Source organism: Bos javanicus, chromosome 14 (genome assembly GCF_032452875.1).
Source record: "Bos javanicus breed banteng chromosome 14, ARS-OSU_banteng_1.0, whole genome shotgun sequence".
Lineage (NCBI taxonomy): Eukaryota > Metazoa > Chordata > Mammalia > Artiodactyla > Bovidae > Bos > Bos javanicus.
In genome coordinates, this window is record NC_083881.1 from 76,009,716 (window position 1) to 76,028,011 (window position 18,296).

General features: G+C 38.7%; 1 protein-coding gene across 1 annotated transcript in view; it reads left to right on the forward strand.

Moving 5' to 3' along the window:
- Nucleotides 1-8,868: 8,868 nt before the first annotated feature.
- Nucleotides 8,869-18,296, forward strand: part of CNGB3 (cyclic nucleotide gated channel subunit beta 3) — a 190,138-nt gene continuing 180,710 nt past the window's right edge. The window contains exons 1-2 of the mRNA XM_061439435.1: nt 8,869-8,979; nt 12,773-12,854. Of these exons, the coding sequence (XP_061295419.1) occupies nt 8,869-8,979; nt 12,773-12,854 (193 nt within the window). The remainder of the gene's footprint in view (nt 8,980-12,772; nt 12,855-18,296) is intronic.

Sequence of the window (18,296 nt, forward strand, 5' to 3'; positions counted from 1 at the left end):
CCTGCTTATTTAATTTATATGCAGAGTACATTATGAGAAACGCTGGGCTGGATGAAGCACAAGCTGGAATCAAGATTGCCAGGAGAAATATCAATAACCTCAGATATGCAGATGACACCACCCTTATGGCAGAAAGTGAAGAACTAAAGAGCTTCTTGATGAAAGCGAAAGAGGAGAATGAAAAAGTTGGCTTAAAGCTCAATATTCAGAAAACTAAGATCATAGCATCTGGTCCCATCACTTCATGGCAAATAGATGAGGAAACAGTGAGAGACTTTATTTTGAGGGGCTCCAAAATCACTGCAGATGGTGACTGTAGCCATAAAATTGAACTTTTGAACTGTGGTGTTGGAGAAGACTCTTAAGAGTCCCTTGGACTGCAAGGTGATCCAACCAGTCCATCTTAAAGGAAATCAGTCCTGAGTATTCATTGGAAGGACTGATGCTGAAGTTGAAACTCCAATACTTTGGCCACCTGATGTGAAGAGCTGATTCATTGGAAAAGACCCTGATGGTGGGAAAGATTGAGGGCAGGAGAAGGGGATGATGGAGGATCAATGGTTGAATGGCATCACTGACTCAACGGACATGAGTTTGAATAAACTCCAGGAGTTGGTGATGGGCAGGGAGGCCTGGCATGCTGCAGTCCATGGGGTCGCAAAGAGTTGGACACGACTGAGAGACTGAACTGACTAATTGATTGAACTGATCTAAACAAAGTGAAAGTATCATCTGTAATTTTAATGCCTATGTGAACACCATGCTACTGACAAAGATCAAGATACTGGAAGTATTTTAAGTTATTGATAAAGATGCTTGAATCAATATCTGTATAATTTTCTTATGATCTGTGATAAATCCTAAGGTTTGAATTGTCAAATCAGACTCCACCAAATCACAGCAAACTGCATTAATGGTTCAGTGGATACAGGTCACTGTCAAACATTTATAAAACATCCTTTTTGGGAAAAGCTATAACCATCAGATGGTGACTGCAGCCATGAAATTAAAAGCCACTTACTCCTTGGAAGAAAAGTTATGACCAGCCTAGATAGCATATTGAAAAGCAGAGACATTACTTTGCCAACAAAGGTCCATCTAGTCAAGGCTATGGTTTTCCCAGTGGTCATGTATGGATGTGAGAGTTGGACTGTGAAGAAAGCTGAGTGCAGAAGAATTGATGCTTTTGAACTGTGGTGTTGGAGAAGACTCTTGAGAGTCCCTTGGACTGCAAGGAGATCCAACCAGTCCATTCTGAAGGAGATCAGCCCTGGGATTTCTTTGGAAGGAATGATGCTAAAGCTGAAACTCCAGTACTTTGGCCACCTCATGCGAAGAGTTGACTTATTGGAAAAGACTCTGGTGCTGGGAGGGATTGGGGGCAGGAGGAGAAGGGGACGACAGAGGATGAGATGGCTGGATGGCATCACTGACTCGATGGACGTGAGTCTGAGTGAACTCCGGGAGTTGCTGATGGACAGGGAGGCCTGGCGTGCTGCGATTCATGGGGTCGCAAAGAGTCAGACACGGCTGATCGACTGAACTGAACTGAACTGACTGATAACATCAGACCCAGCATTTAAAACTGTACAGTTTCCCTGCATTTTGACACATTTTTATTTCAGATGTACAAGGAGGTTTTGAGTGTTGTATGCAAAAGTATTTCTCACAAAAGGAAGGCAGTGGGAGGGACTTCCCTGCTGGTCCGGTGGTTAAGAATCTGCCTTGCAATGCAGGGAACATGGATTCCATCCCTGGTCTGGGAAGATCCCACATGCCGCTGAGCAACTCAGCCCATGAGGAGCAACTACTGAGCCCAGGCACCCGGGAGCCCGTGGGCCACAACCAGCGTGTGCATCACAACAAAAGATGTCGCATGATGCACCTAAAACCCAACTCAGCAAAGAAACAAATTAAAATATTTGGGACTTTCCTGGCAATCCAGTGGTTAGGACTCAGCATTTTCACTGCAGAGAGCATGGGTTCAATTCCTGGTTGGGATACTAAGATCCCACATGCTGCGTTTTTTTGTTTTAGTCACTCAGTCATGTCTGGCTCTTTAGTGACACCACGGACTGTAGCCCACCAGTCTCCTCTGTCCATGGGATTTTCCAGGCAAAAATACTGGAGTCCTTCTTCAGGGAATCTTCCAGGATCAGGGATCAAATCCGTAGCCCCCTGCATTGGCAGACAGATTACCACTGAGACACTTGGGAAATCCCATGGTGTGGCCAATAAAAAAGAGAAAGCAAGGTGGTTTGAGGATATCTCCATTTTAAGCTTCCTTACAAAGTTACCCCATCTCCAGCCAGCCATGCCACATAAATCTGTAAATTACAGGCTTTTCTGCAATAAGCAACCTCAGTTCAGTTCAGTTCAGTTGCTCAATCATGTCCAACTCTTTGCAACCCCATGCATCACAGCACACCAGGCCTCCCTGTCCATCACCAACTCCCGGAGTTCACTCAGACTCACGTCCATTGAGTTGGTGACGCCATCCAGCCATCTCATCCTCTGTCGTCCCCTTCTCCTCCTGCCCCCAATCCCTCCCAGCATCAGGGTCTTTTCCAATGAGTCAACTCTTCGCATGAGGTGGCCAAAGTACTGGAGTTTCAGCTTCAGCATCAGTCCTTCCAATGAACACCAGGACTGATCTCCTAAGCAACCTAGACAGACCAAAAACGTCCTACTAAATACATTTCCTATATATAGGCTCTTCCTGGTATCTTTCCACCAGTAAATACCATGGTCAGATTTACAAGGAGGTCTGATGAAGCTGTTTCTTCCTCTGAAGGCCCCAGGAAGGGAGAGAATCAGTCACAAATCTGCTGTTAACATTTCCTTGCATGTTTATATCCTAAGTTCAAAAATCTAACTGACCACAGGCATAGAGGATTAACTGAGAAGCTCCTAAAATGACCCCATACATATCTAAAAATTCATTCATAATTGTTTCTGAAGCAAAAATGTGATCAAAAAGAAAAGCTTGCCTTTTAAAACAATGAACATCCATTTTTTGAACAAAAATAAATATTGATAATTTTGTATTTTCAAGACATAAAAATCAAATCATATAATCAATAAAGTTGGTTTTTATGTGTGTTTTTTTTGATGAAATGATTGAATCTAAAATGAAAACTTATAGTTTCTTTTTAAAAAATCAATAAAAGACTTATGATTTTGATAATATGAAAAACTACTTTTTGATAATGTGGAAAAAAAAAAATGGGCCAAAGAACTAAATAGACATCTCTCCAAAGAAGACATACAGATGGGTAACTGTTGGGAGCCGGCCTGAGGCACTCCGCCCATCGCAAAGGTCATGAGGAAGGAGGCTCGACATATGCAAAGGCGGGATGGAGCCTCAGGAGTCCCCCTGGAAATCCTTGAGCATCTACCTCCATAACCAGAGCCTGCCTACTTTACTACTTTGTGCTCTCACCTACACCTCTGACTTTACGGGGGGCTGTCCCCCACCACCTCTTTCGGAGAAGGAGTTAACTTAGAGCTCCAGTTAATAATAATTCCTGGGCGTGACAGGAGTGTTCCAAACTTACAAACTCCTCTGAAGGTTCTCTAGCCTGCCTGACAAGCTTGTCCGGCCACATGTGATTGCTCACAGCCTCCCAACCGTGAGAGGCACGAGATGCTTTAAACCTTCTAAAAACAGGTTCCTTAGAAAAGTTAGAAAGCTATTAGTATAAGTATAATGGGCTGATTAGAAATTGTATTGGCGAAGGGTTTTTCATTTGTTGAGCCAATGTTTGCTGCCAAGTCTCCACATCTCCTGCCCTTACGCACATTAATGAATATATAGAAGAAATAAGTATTAACCTTTGATATAAATCACGTTAAACCTTAGGCTAAGTAAATTCTTTCCTTAACTAAAACCAACTACACCCTCAACCTATAGGAATATAACTTTATTTGGGTGGCTTCTGTTTTAAGAATAATCACCCCTGGAGAAATAAGTGTCCTGGTTGACTGACCACTGTCACAAGGAGAGGGTCATAAATTGCCAGCAGGCCCCCTGGCCAGAAGATGATGTAACACCCCTAAGACCTCTGTATACATTTGTATGAAGCACCTGACTTTGATAAAAGTCAGGACTGCTGACCCCGCGTGACTTTTGCATAACATCTCAGTGTATAAAAGTAGACCATGGAAAATAAAGAATTGGGATCAGTTTCTCAAAATACTGGTCTCCCCATGTCACTCTCTCTCACAAACTCTGGCTAAGTCTCCATCTGGAGCGCGGAGCCTGCCATGCTTACTAATTATGCCTGGGCTTCTAAGACCGGGGAGGCCTCAGTGTCTCCTCTCCTTCGGGAGAATGGAAGGATGCCTGCGGCCTACGTAAGTGGTGCAAGCTTCTTGTCTTGAAGTTTTATTGGTTTCCCATGTAAACCAAGCTACTCAGCCTCTTTTCTCCACTGAATTTTCCTACTGAGCTATCCTCATTCTGTTACTCTTTATATCGCTAATTAATATCTAATTGAAGCTATTGTAGCCTGATCCTCGCCGAAGCTGTCCCCGCTTCGAACTCCCTGGATCAGCCGGGGCTGGACCTCAGCAGCTAACAAACATATGAAAAGATGCTCAACATCACTCATTATCAGAGAAATGCAAATCAAAACCACTATGAGGTACCATTTCATGCCAGTCAGAATGGCTGCGATCCAAAAGTCTACAAGCAATAAATGCTGGAGAGGGTGTGGAGAAAAGGGAACCCTCTTGCACTGCTGGTGGGAATGCAAACTAGTACAGCCACTATGAAGAACAGTGTGGAGATTTCTTAAAAAACTGGAAATAGAACTGCCTTATGATCTAGCAATCCCACTGCTGGGCATACACACCGAGGAAACCAGAATTGAAAGAGACACGTGTACCCCAATGTTCATCGCAGCACTGTTTATAATAGCCAGGACACGGAAGCAACCTAGATGTCCATCAGCAGACGAATGGATAAGAAAGCTGTGGTACATATACACAATGGAGTATTACTCAGCCATTAAAAAGAATACATTTGAATCAGTTCTAATGAGGTGGATGAAACTGGAGCCTATTATAGAGAGTGAAGTAAGCCAGAAAGAAAAACACCAATACAGTATACTAACGCATATATATGGAATTTAGAAAGATGGTAACGATAACCCTGTATGCGAGAGAGCAAAAGAGACACAGATGTATAGAACAGTCTTTTGGACTCTGTGGGAGTGGGAGAGGGTGGGGTGATTTGGGAGAATGGCATTGAAACATGTATAATATCATGTGTGAAATGAATTGCCAGTCCAGGTTCGATGCAGGATACAGGATGCTTGGGGCTGGTGCACTGGGATGACTCAGAGGGATGGTATGGGGAGGGAGGTGGGTGGGAGGTTCAGGATGGGGAACACATGTACACCCATGGCAGATTCATGTTGATGTATGGCAAAACCAATACAATATTGTAAAGTAATTAGCTTCCAATTAAAATAAATAAATATAAATTTAAAAAAATTAAAAATTAATAAAAGACTTATGATTTTGATAATATGAAAAACTAAATTAAAGTTCTTCCTTAAAAATCTTTCCTGCATATTTTTCCTCTTACAAATACACTTTTAAATGCTTAAGTATTTTTTAGTTTTATTGAAGTATAATTGATTTAAAATGTGTTAATTTCTGCTATATATTAAAATGATTCAGTTATGCATATTTTTTCCATATTGTTTTCTTAAAATACATAACTGTTATCTCAAGGAAATCCCCAGGTTCCAGAAATCCAGAAGGAAGAAGTATTAGATGTGTTAACTCAGGCTGCCCTGGGTGTGGATAATGTGGAGGGTGGTCTTGGAGCTGAAAGGCTCTGGTTTTAATTGGCAAGTGCACAAGAGAAGTTCACTACAAACTCTATTGAAAACAAAATCAAAGCACCCTTAAAAAAGTACATTCTTGCTGGACTGAAAAAAAATCTGTCCAACAGCACAGACCATCAAGGAAGTTTGTTTGGGCTCTGGGTAGGAAAATAAAGTTCTCCTTAATAATTTTTAATGTTGAATCTCCCTCACACTGATTTGGGATTCAAATTCACACACACAAAAAGGGTAGAATAAGCAGATTTTTTAGTAATGCAGAAATAACCACCAGACGTAACCATAACTAACAAGATTGTAAGTCGCGAGAAGAATCAAGCTTAAATGTGTTGCAATATACAACACAATGAAATGGTAAATATGTCAGGGAAAGGCTGTGTGGTCTAACTTTACTGCGGAAATCATTTTGCAATATATACGTGCATCAAAACATCATATTGTACACCTGAAACTTACAAAATGGTATATGTCAATCATACCTCAATAAAGCTAGGAGATTTTACTTTTTAAAATAAGGCATGTTAAGGAATAAGATTCCACCTATTAATATGCAAGTATTTTTGCTTCACAAACTACAGGCCCAGATTTTATTTTATAAAAGTAGCTCTTTTTGCATTTATGTAAAATATTTATTCTCCAGAAAACCAAGTAAAATGTAATTAACCCATCAGTATTTTAATGTTTCTGGTGTCCTTGGAACTTGATGTAGTAAGCAAGATCTCACTTCAAAAGGATTTTCCTGTTATGAAAAGAGCATTTTCTATTATTTAAATTACTTCAATTCTTTTTTTACAAGGGCAGAACAAAGTTTTGCAATTGAAATATTCATTTCATCTTTTTTTTCTACAAAAGTGTTTGATATTTTTTAAAAAGCTAAATGGTTAAAAGATAGTATTTTTTAAAAACTGCAATATTTCTTTCATAATTTGGTTAACAGCTAAATGTTAATCTGTCAAACTGTGAAAGAAATATTCAGATATTTTATATAGATGTTTAAACTGGATCACATACAATGAAAGAACACTATTTTTGATGACAAGGTGATACTCGAAGTGATGCAGCAAAGGTTCTGATAGAAATCATCTTTCCAGCTATTTAGGGAGACAGCAGAGATGCAGGAAAATATTAGTGAAAGAAATGGCATATTGTGGTGCCAAGTGTCGTTAAGAAATGCAAAATTTAGATTCTGTGAGTGTAATATATTTAATTAGTTTTGAATTAAAGCAGAGATATAGGGGAAACCTAGAGCTGTCAGATCACACAAAGGGCTTCAGTTAAATTCTATTCAGCAGGGGTTGAGTTTCTACTCTATATGAAGGCTCTCTGGGGGCAAAATAAATGATGCATAGTGTCCTCCTTCAAGGAGTTTAGGTTTATTGATTCAATGATTAATCAGAGAAAAAAATTAATACTAGTGAAAGATATATTTTTAATAGTTTAAGAAACTAATAATCCAACAGAATTATCTAGACTTATAAAACTAAGAATCACATATATAGTATTCATAATATTTCAGCAATTTGTAAGAAAATAGGAAACTTGAAAGAAATTTTGGAGCAGATTGCTTCCTAGCAATAAATTACATTTCCTCTAAAGTGATATTCGTCAAACATACTGTCTCTGTGTTATGGGCTCAGTAGTGTCCCCTCAAAAATTGGTGATAAAGTTCTAATCTCCCATACCTCAAAATGTGACCTTATTTGGAAATAAGAGTCTTTAAAGAGGTCAATTAAAATAAGGTCATTGAGGTGGGCCTTAATCTAATGTAACTGGTGTTCTTATGAGAAGACAGAATTTGGACATGAACACGAACAGAGGAAAGACACAGGGAGAAGATGATCATCTACAAGCCGAGGAGAAAGACTGATAACAGCTCCTTTACCACAGCCTTCAAAGGAAGCCCCTTGTTATCTTGATGTCAGACGTCTAGCCTCCAGAACTGCGAGAAAATACACTTATGTTGTTTAAGTCAGCCCAGCCTGTGGCGCTTTGTTATGGCAGCCCTAGCAAGCTAATAGTCTCTCTGCTTTATTCTAATGTAATCATCCTCGTGCATCGGAGATGGACATTTAGGCTACTGGGAATGGGGAATACTGTCTCACTTTCCATTATATTTTCTAAAAAAATATCATTAATCTAATCAAATAATAAAATGCCAATTAAAGAAAATAATCACAGGAAGAAAAAGAAAAAGTAGTTACCTCACAGTTCAGAACTAGAAACGAGGACTTTGGGGGAGTTGCTTTATATCATAAGCACTTCGTTTTTGTTCAGTCGCTCAGTCGTGTCCGACTCTGCGACCCCATGGACTGTGGCACACCAGGCTTCTCTGTCCTTCAGCATCACCCAGAGCTTGCTCAAATTCATCTCCACTGTGTCGGTGATGCCATCCAACCGTCTCGTCCTCTGTCATCCCCTTCTCCTCCTGCCTTCTATGTTTCCCAGCATCAGGGTGTTTTCCAGTGAGTCAGCTCTTCACATCAGGCGGCCAAAGTATTGGAGCTTCAGCATCAGTCCTTCCAATAAATATTCAGGGTTTATTTCCTTTAGGATTGACTGGTTTGATCTCCTTGCTGTCCAAGGGACTCTCAAGAGTCTTTAATCATTTGCATGTATTATTTTAACCCTAAATTCAATAGATGGAGATAGGTAGGTGGGTAATCACAAAGAAAGAAAGAAAAATAAACCAATGGGCAATGTGCCCACATTTAAATAACCATTTAAACAATTTAAATCAACAATGAAGTTTTAATTCTCACTTCTAAATTATTCACAAGGGTATTTTGACTCTCTGAAGTTCATAAACAGAATTTAAATCACCCAAGCAGAAGTAATTTGCTGCTTTTAAGCCAAAGCCCTGACTAGCTAGAGAGTTGCCTCTAGGAATTAACTAGAACAAAATCCTGATTAAACAACTAATTGGCTTGTCTGCTAATGAAAAGAAAATCGAAGCACATTTCTCTACCTTGAGATACAGAGTCATAAAACAGAAGTTTTCAGAACCACCTCAGAGATGTTTAAATCACTGACAGTAAAATTCAACAAGGTGAAGCCTAGTGAAGGAAGCAATGAGAATGTCCAAGATCCTGATCCAAGCAGTGAGTCGCGGCAAGCCACGGGACAGGTATGTGCCCCATGTCCCTAAATCACTCCTGATTCGCTTCACTTCTTGGCTGGGAGAGGGATTTTCATAAACACTGGGATATGTGATTTCTCTGAAGTTTTACCTGCTACCGACTAAGTCATGGACTGTTCGTCTTTGGGGTTTATCCTCATCATTTTATATACTGCATATATTGGCTTTAAAATGGACTAATGCGTAGAAGACTCTATTACAATTTGGAAAAACCAAGTAAGACTTCTCTTTGTTGATTTTCACTTCTGCCATCATCCAAAATGAAATTGTTTCTCAAATATTAAGCATGTTATATGATCTAGTTCCAGCAGAGAAGGTCAAACATCCTGGTCTTAGTAAACTATATTTTAATGGTGGTTTCTATAGACCAGAAGTTCTCAATGAGGAGTAGTTTGCACTGAGGACAACTATCAGTATTTGAAGATATTTTTTGTTGTCACAGTTGAAGGGTAGGAAGTTATTGGTATCTAAAGGGGAAAGTCCAGAGATACTGCTATAAATCCTAGAATGTGCGGGAGAGCCCTTTACAACATAGAATTATCCAGGTTAACACTTTAATATTACCAAAGTGGAGAAACCATGCTCTGGAAAAAATATTTTCTTAAGTTCTAAGTCTGTTCACCTTTAAAATAAAGATAATACCTGCTTTGTAGCCTTGGTATACAAACTAGAGACAGTATAGAGAAAGCATATAGTAGGGCAATTCTTATTACCATTATTAATCATTTGTATCCTTATGACAGATTTAAGTCCAAATGATAATCATATGATCAACATTCACTTACAGCTCTCTAAAGAACAATTTTCATGAATTACTCACTAGATTTACCTAAAATCACAACATAAGATTTTTAAAGCAAGAATTATTTTCTCATCTAAGGGAACTGGCTGAAAGATGTCAAGTACAAACAAGAAGGTACCTCAGGGACTGGCATAGCATGGTCTAATGATTCAGGTTTAAATGAGCCTAGAGTACATAAAATATCAAGATTACCTAATGTTAGCCCTGGAAAATTTGCCTTCCTTTTCTGATTAACACTGACCATTTTTGCAGTGGAGAGAATTGGAGAGAATGTGCTTAGCATGGCTTTACGAGAGTGTCCTTGACTTCTTTCTAATTCTTGTGTCAAAATAAATAATCTCACACTTTACGAGTTATTTATATGTTTAAAAACTTATAGACGGTCATAAATGTTGAGCTGGGTACTTCCCTTCCGCTAGCCTTGTTGTGTTTCTCTCTGGGAAAGTCATCACAGCGATGCTTGCCAACTTGCCAACTATCATGATTATTTTCCCACAGAGCACATAAAAAATAGCTAATACATTATTCTCTCGGAGAACATAATAGCTAACAGGAATTACTATGTGCCAAACAAAGTGTTGTCCCTTTTCAAGCACTATTGTATTGAATGCTCACAATACCCACGGGCCCTGTTATAATTTGCTATTTACACACCACTGACAAATTGCAGACTCTGAACTGGAACCCTGCTCTGTCTGATTTTAGTGCCTGAGAACTAAATCATTAGGTTATGTTTCTACAGAACAGGAGAAATAGTAGTTGAATCAACTTTTCGAAATGCTTAACCTACAGGGGGGAAAAAAGAGATGCTAGAGACAAGGCAAAGTAAACAAAAATTCAGGAGCTGTCTTTCCTTCAGAAACATTAATACTGGAGAGCTAGTCAGAGTAGATCCCGGGAGAAACGCTCTTACACATTCTGTGCCATTCTGACGGCCACAATTTATGGATGCTCATCAGGAAGTCTGCTAGCATCACATATCTTAAAAGTCATATTAGGGAATTATTTGAGTCTACTTTTTCCAATAATATGTCAGTAAAAGGAAAATAGTTTTTTATCCAGTTTCAACAGTGCTAAATGTTAAAATTGACACAAAGTTAAACCCCTATTTTCCTCTACAGAATATAACCTTTTAAAATGACATTTAAACAACACATTTCTGAAATACAAATAGATTATTTCAGTCCTATAAGGAAATATCTAGGAATGAATAAATCAATTTGCATTGTATTTTAAGTGTCATTTAAACAGTTAATTCTCAAACCAAAATATCATAGGTAATTCAGATTTGTAAATAGTCATTAAATCAAAAATTGCAAATTCACATTTGTCCAAACTCTCTCTCATATTCCAGAGTAAGGCATTATTCACATAAATTTATATTTATGTACACATAAAACTATGATGAAAATGTTAATGAATAATATGACGTAAAAGTACTTGATTGAAGTCAGAAGGCTTTGTCACTATTTCATAATCTATCCAGAGATCCGTTTTCTAGGCAGTTAATCAATTCCTTATTCAATAATATAAGAATGATAATAGCTGCCTTGCCTAACACATATGTTGTTACAAGGCTGAAATTAAATCATCTAATTCATTTGCTTTTCAGTTTAAAATGTGTCTGATATACAGTGTCTAAAAGTAATGTCAAGATTCATATCAAGGCTTATAAGACTCTCAAGACCCCTTCCTTCTTCATTGGCCTCATATCCTCACATGTTTCCCCTTCTGAGCACTTCCGTGGTCTCCCTTCATCTATACACACCTTAGGCTTTTGCTAAACATGCATCCTCTGTCTGGAGTATTTTCCATGCTTTGTCCATGGAAACAAAATGAGAAAACATGAGAAAACAAAAATCTCATCTTGATTTGTAAATTCAAGAGTCACTTTCTCTCTAACAGTGTCCATCCTTTCCCTTCCACTCCAGTAGAACTGACCACTCCACCTCTAGCCCCACCTCTAGGGTCCACAAACATTTTCTCATCATCTATAACATTTCTTGTCAGTTACATTTGTGTGTGTTTATTCCCCCTGCAAGACTGAGAGCAGCTTGGGAGCCAGTTTTTCTGTGCTTTAACCTTATCTCTTGATTCACTCTGTCCCCATAGGAAAATCTTCAGGTATACACTGGCCACATCCAGCGAGATATACTTACATTTCAAGGAAAGCTTAAGTGTTCAGATAAATGAGGAGGCAGAGGAAAATGAAATTGTGGAGGGAATAAAGAAGAGAGCTGTGAGTAAAGACAGCAAAGTGCTTTCTTCTCTCCATCACTTTACCTTCTATCACCAAAGACTTAGCTCAGAACCAATGTTCAGGTTACGGGAAGTGAGAACCAGAATTGTGAGAAGCATGTGTCAGGGAGAAGCAGCAACCACACCAGAAAAAACAGACTGTGGCCAACAAACTGTTGATGTTGAAGCTGATTATCCAATAGTAGAGTCAGGAATATCCATCTAAGTGCAAGAACTATCACTTTTAGTATATCATAAACAAATGATCAGTTTTGATGATAGGCTTGATAATGAAATGAAAAACTCATAATTACATTCAACTTCATTTTTATGTAAAATCACATATTCAGTTTAGTTCAGTCGCTCAGTCGTGTCCGACTCTTTGCGACCCCACTGACTGCAACACACCAGGCCTCCCTGTCCATCAGCTCCCGGAGTTTACTCAAACTCATGTTCATCGAGTCAGTGATGCCATCCAACCATCTCATCTTCTGTCATCTCCTTCTCCCACCTTCAATCTTTCCCACCATCAGGGTCTTTTCCAATGAGTCAGTTCTTTGCATCAGGTGCCAAAGTATTAGAGTTTCAGATTCAGCATCCGTCCTTCCAATGAATATTCAGGACTGATTTCCTTTAGGATGGACCGGTTGGATCTTCCTGCAATCCAAGGGACTCTCAAGAATCTTCTCCATCATCACAGTTCAAAATCACACGTACAGTCTCTATTTTTTTTTCTCAAAGGGAGAAAACAAAAATGAAAAGAAATGTCTCAAAACCAAGATGCCACCAGTCTCAGCTGAAGAGTCACAGACCAAAATCCAAGGTAAGACCCAAATTGTAGGAAAAAAAGTAAAAAGTATATTTCTCTGAAATGTATTGTCTGATGAAGCACACTATTCCTTGACTAGATATTACCTAGGGTGATGCTTGAGATAATGTGAAAATATGAATATTTACAAAAATTATTTCTTCATTCAGTCATTTATTCAGTAGATGTCTTCTTTTTCACCTATCACATGCCAGGCGCTGGCCTGTGAGTTAGAGAAACAGTGATAAATAATTTGGGTTAAGTTTATATTAATATAGCAAATACTTTTTCAGATAAATGTTATGAAAACAATAAAATAGATGTGGCTTGTGCGTGTGTAAAGGTTCTGTGTTCCTCTGCCAACTCTCTCCTCTAGAAATCTTGTCTCCTCCTAAGGCTGCCACATTCATTTCTACATTGATGATTCTAAATTCATATCAGACCAATTTCTTTTTTAAGACCCTGTTCAATATTTTCCAAGTAACCACTGGACAAATATACCTGAATGTTCTACTGCCATCTCAAAGAAAACATGACTAAAATTGAATTCCTTATCTTCTCCTTCAAATAAGCTCCCTCTCCTGATTTATTTCTATTCCTGGTTCTATCTTTTTTTTCTTTTTCAGTCTCCTGGGCTCAAAACTTAATTGATGTTTTATTCCTCTGTCTAGGCTGCCCTATAAAGAAAATTAGCCACCAAATCTTCTTTCATAAGGGCTCTCAAACCCACTTCATTCCTTTCCGATCCCAACACCAATACTATCCTTATTAGTAACTCATGCCTGCATGACTCCCAGGCCCTAAGTGATCTCTTCTGATTAGAGCTCTATTTTACCCAATCTTTCTTCTTTTTGTCCAGCTCTCAACAGTATTAGCAGATTACTTTTTCAAAATTAATCACTATTTTGATCTCCCATCTCTGCTAGTCTCTTCTAAAGAACCTTGAGTGCCTCAATATTGCCTGCACGACAAAATCTAAATTACTTCACCTGACTTTGCAGGATCTAATCAAATCTACTCCCAGTCCCTCTTTCCAGCCCTTCTCTCCTATTTCTCCTGAGTAGGAACACGACCACCAGGGAAACAGAAAAATGGTAGAGGAATCACTAGAACAGAATATGCTATTGTTAAACAATAACGTAATTATTGTCACAAAACTAGAGTAAATGTCTTAGCTTTTCATATATTGGACAAAGGTCTATCTAGGATAATTTTTAATGATTCTCTAGTTTTACTAGAATAAATCTTGGGGCTGAGGCACAATTGACTTTTCACTAGCCAAAATTCCTGTCTATAAAGAGGAAAAATAAGAAGAATATGAAAATTACAAACAAGATTGTAAATGAACAATCACAAGAAAGGTTGTAAGTAAACAAATTACTCCAAAGTAATATCAACACACTCAAAAGCTGAAGAAATGGTCCCACTGCCATTATATCTGACTGCTCTCACTTAAGAGAAAGACAAAGTGTCTATGTGAAGAAAATAAAAATGTAACAGAAAACTGTAGAATAATCTTGAATGACTGGAGGAAAATAATATGTTCCCAGTTTGAAAGATAACATTGTGGAAATAAAAATCTATTTTTATAGTTAAGTCATATTTCTATTTTTATTATCTCTCTAGTTTTATTGATTTTGTTTATTTATCTATTTTGAAGTATAGTTCTAGATTTTTATTGTCCTTATTAGAATGAAGAGAATACTTACTTTTCTCTATAGAAATCAGCTATTTTGTCCACTATCATTCTTTTGCATTTTCATCTCCTCCAAGATAACAAAAAAAAAAAAAAAAACAGTGTTTATCAAAGAGTCAGCATTTACCATTTATTTACCTAAGAAGAAATAAAAAAAAAAGTGAATGTTCTGCAATGTTTTTCAACATAAATGTAGTTTAATATCACAAAGAATGATGCTAAAGCTGAAACTCCAGTACTTTGGCCACCTCAAGCGAAGAGTTGACTCGTTGGAAAAGACTCTGATGCTGGGAGGGATTGGGGGCAAGAGGAGAAGGGGACGACAGAGGATGAGATGGCTGGATGGCATCACTGACTCAATGGACGTGAGTCTGAGTGAACTCCGGGAGTTGGTGATGGACAGGGAAGCCTGGCGTGCTGCGATTCATGGGGTTGCAAAGAGTCGGACACGACTGAGCGACTGATCTGATCTGATCTGATCTGAACTCATTACTAAAGCTAGGCTCTTCAATTAGATTATTTGATTTAAAATATTTACTATGATGTGTCACTGAAAGGGAAATATTTAATAAGCATAAGACTCTATTTCTGATAAAAGTTCACATATATAAAATTTCCTCAGATAGTAAGACTCCTATACCAAGATGATATAATTTAAAAAACAAAAAATGTGTTCTTGACATTTTTTTCCCTCCCATTTTTTGTTTTGCTTAAAGTTTTCACTTTCATCTCAGGTTCAAAGATGTTAACAAAATAAGCCACTCGTCTACAAATAAATAATACAAACATTTGTTAGAGAATTATCTAGCTTACTTTCAATAAACTAACATTAAACAGAAAGAGAAACAGAAAGAGCAGAAGATACACCACCAAACTGGGTTTTGACCAACATCCAGACTGAGCCCCGAGTCACAGCGTCTGGAGTCCCAGCTGGGAAAGGGTCCCGGGCAGCGAGGCCGCACCCTGGGTGGGACTTCAAAGACTGCAGTTTGGGGTTCCCACTTATAATCCCAGGACGCACACCGATTTCAGCATCCATCGGCGACCAGTTTGCAGCTCTGGTTTCATGTTAGTTTTAGCGTGTAAAACTTGGACTGTTGCTAAGGCTGGGACCTGGTTGCCCTGGCCCCCTCCAGGTCTCAACAATCTCAAGGCTCCTCCCCCATCTTATCTACGGAGCTGCAGGTCTTCCGCTCCCAGCAAACAGTCACTCAGTCTGGGCAGTGTCCAGGCAGGTTAGAAGCAAGGTCAGAGACCCCCTCTGCTTTGTCTCTGAAGCCTAAACAAGAATATTTATTTAATTTCCCTAACACCTTAATGAAAACAAAACTTCAACCAAAAGACACCTCTCTGGATCCTAATTCCTCTTTGACTATTGCCTCATTCCCACGTCCTCCTTTAGAGTAAAGACTGCTTGAAATAGCTATATATACTTGTAGTCTCAGATTCCTGTGGTCCCTTTCTTTTTTTACCGAAATATAGTTGCTTTAATGTTGTATTAATTACTGCTGTACAGCAGTGGCTCAGTTACGCATATACATACATTCTTTTCCATATTATTTTCCATTATGGCTTATTATAGGATACTGAATATCGTTCCCTGCGCTATACAGCTGGACCTTTTTCTCCTTTTTTAATTTGACTGCACCTGGTCTATCTGTGGCATGTGGGATCTACTTCCCTGACCAGAGATCAAACCGAGGCCCCCTGCCTTGGGAGCACGGAGTCTTAGCCACTGAACCACCAGGGAAGTCTGTGCACATCTTTTCTACAAAGCCACCCTACGGCTGGACCTTACTGCTTGTCCATTCCACATGGACTAGTCTGCATCTGCTGATCCCAGGCTCTCACCAGCCCTCTCCCTCTCACTCCCTCTTGGCAAGCACCAGCCTATTCTCCGTGTCCCTGTTTCGGTTTCTGTTTCATAGATAGGTTTATTTGTGCTGTGATTTAGATTCTACATATAAGCGATACCACATGGGGTTTGTCTTTCTCCTTCTCACTTATCTCACTTAGTATGATAATCTGTAGTTGCATCCAGTTCAGTTCAGTTCAGTCACTCAGTCCTGTTCGACTCTTTGCAACCCCATGGACTGCAGCACGCCAGGCGCCCCTGTCCATCACCAACTCCCAGAGTTGCATCCATATCACTTCAAATGGCATCTTTCATTTTTATGGCTGCATAGTATTTCATTGCATATATGTATCACATCTTCTTTACACATTCATCTGTCAGTAGACATTTAGGATTTTTCCATGTCTTGGCTATTGTGAATAATGCTGCTATGAACATGGAGGTGTGTGTATCTTTTTGAATTATAGTTATGTCTGGATATACGCCCAGGAGAGGGATTGCTGAATCATTTGTTAATTCTATTTTTAGCTTTCTGAGTAACCTCCCTTCTGTTTTCCACAGTGGCTACATCAACTTACATCCCCACCAACAATGTAGGAGGGCTCCCCTTTCTCCACACCCGCTCCAGCTCTTGACATCTTCTTAGCAACGATTTAAGAACATTATTTAATCTTCAATTTTTTTGAAAAGGAATAGAAGGTTTTTCTGTAGATCATATAAGCATTTTCACTGCATACAATGAACTGTGGTTAACAAAGGGAGGTACTGAGGAAGAGAAACACCCTACAGTAGAAACCAAGTCTACATAAGCCAAAGGAAGAAAAAACCCACAAAACTGTCAAGATGATTCAATTGATTCAAGATGATTCAACTATAATTCTGTTTTATTATCACCTTTTTTAGGTTTTTATTGAAGTATACTTGATATACAATGTTGCTTTACTTTCTGGTTTGCAGAAAAGTGATTCAGTTATACATAGATTGTATATATATATACACACACACACACACATTCTTTTTCATGTTCTTTTCCATTATGGTTTATCACTGGATATTGAAGATAGTTCCCTATTCTATACTGTAGGACCTTGTTTGTTATCTACCTTACGTATTGTACCTTGTATCTACTAATCCCAAACTCCTGATTTATCCCTCCTCCACCCCCTTACCCCTTTCGTAAACTTGAGTGTGTTTTCCATGTCTGTAAGTCTGTTTCTGTTTGGACCTGGAGAAGGGAAAGGCTCCCCACTCCAGTATTCTGGCCTGCAGAATTGCATGGACTATATAGTCCACGGGGTCGCAAAGAGTTGGACATGACTGAGCGACTTTCACTTTCACTGGCTATCTGTATGTCTTCTTTGAAGATATGTTTATTTAGGCCTTCCATCTATTTTTTTTTAATTGGGTTGCTCATTTTTTCTTATTGAGTTCTATGAGTTATTTGTATATTTTGGAAATCAAGTTCTTGTCAGTCACATCATTTGCAAGTATTTTCTCCCAGTCTGTAGACTATCTTTTCACTTTTTTTATGGTTTCCTTTGCTGTGGAAAAGTTTATAAATTTGATTTGTTCTCATTTGTTTCTTTTTGCTTTCCTTGGGATCCTGACCTAAGAAAACACTGGCATGGTTTATGTCAGAGAATGTTTTGCCTAGGTCCTCTTCTAGGAGTTTTATACTGTCATGTTGTATGTTTGAGTCTTTAAGCCACTTTGAGTTTAGTTTTGAGTATGATGTACTTCATTGATTTACACACAGCTGTCCAACTTTCCCAGCACCGCTTGCCAAAGAGACTGCCTTTTTTCATTGTATATTCTTGCCTCCTTTGTGGAAGGATTAATTGACCACAGGTATGTGGGTTTATTTCTGGGCTCTCTTCTGTTCTGTTGATCTGCGTGACTGTTTTTC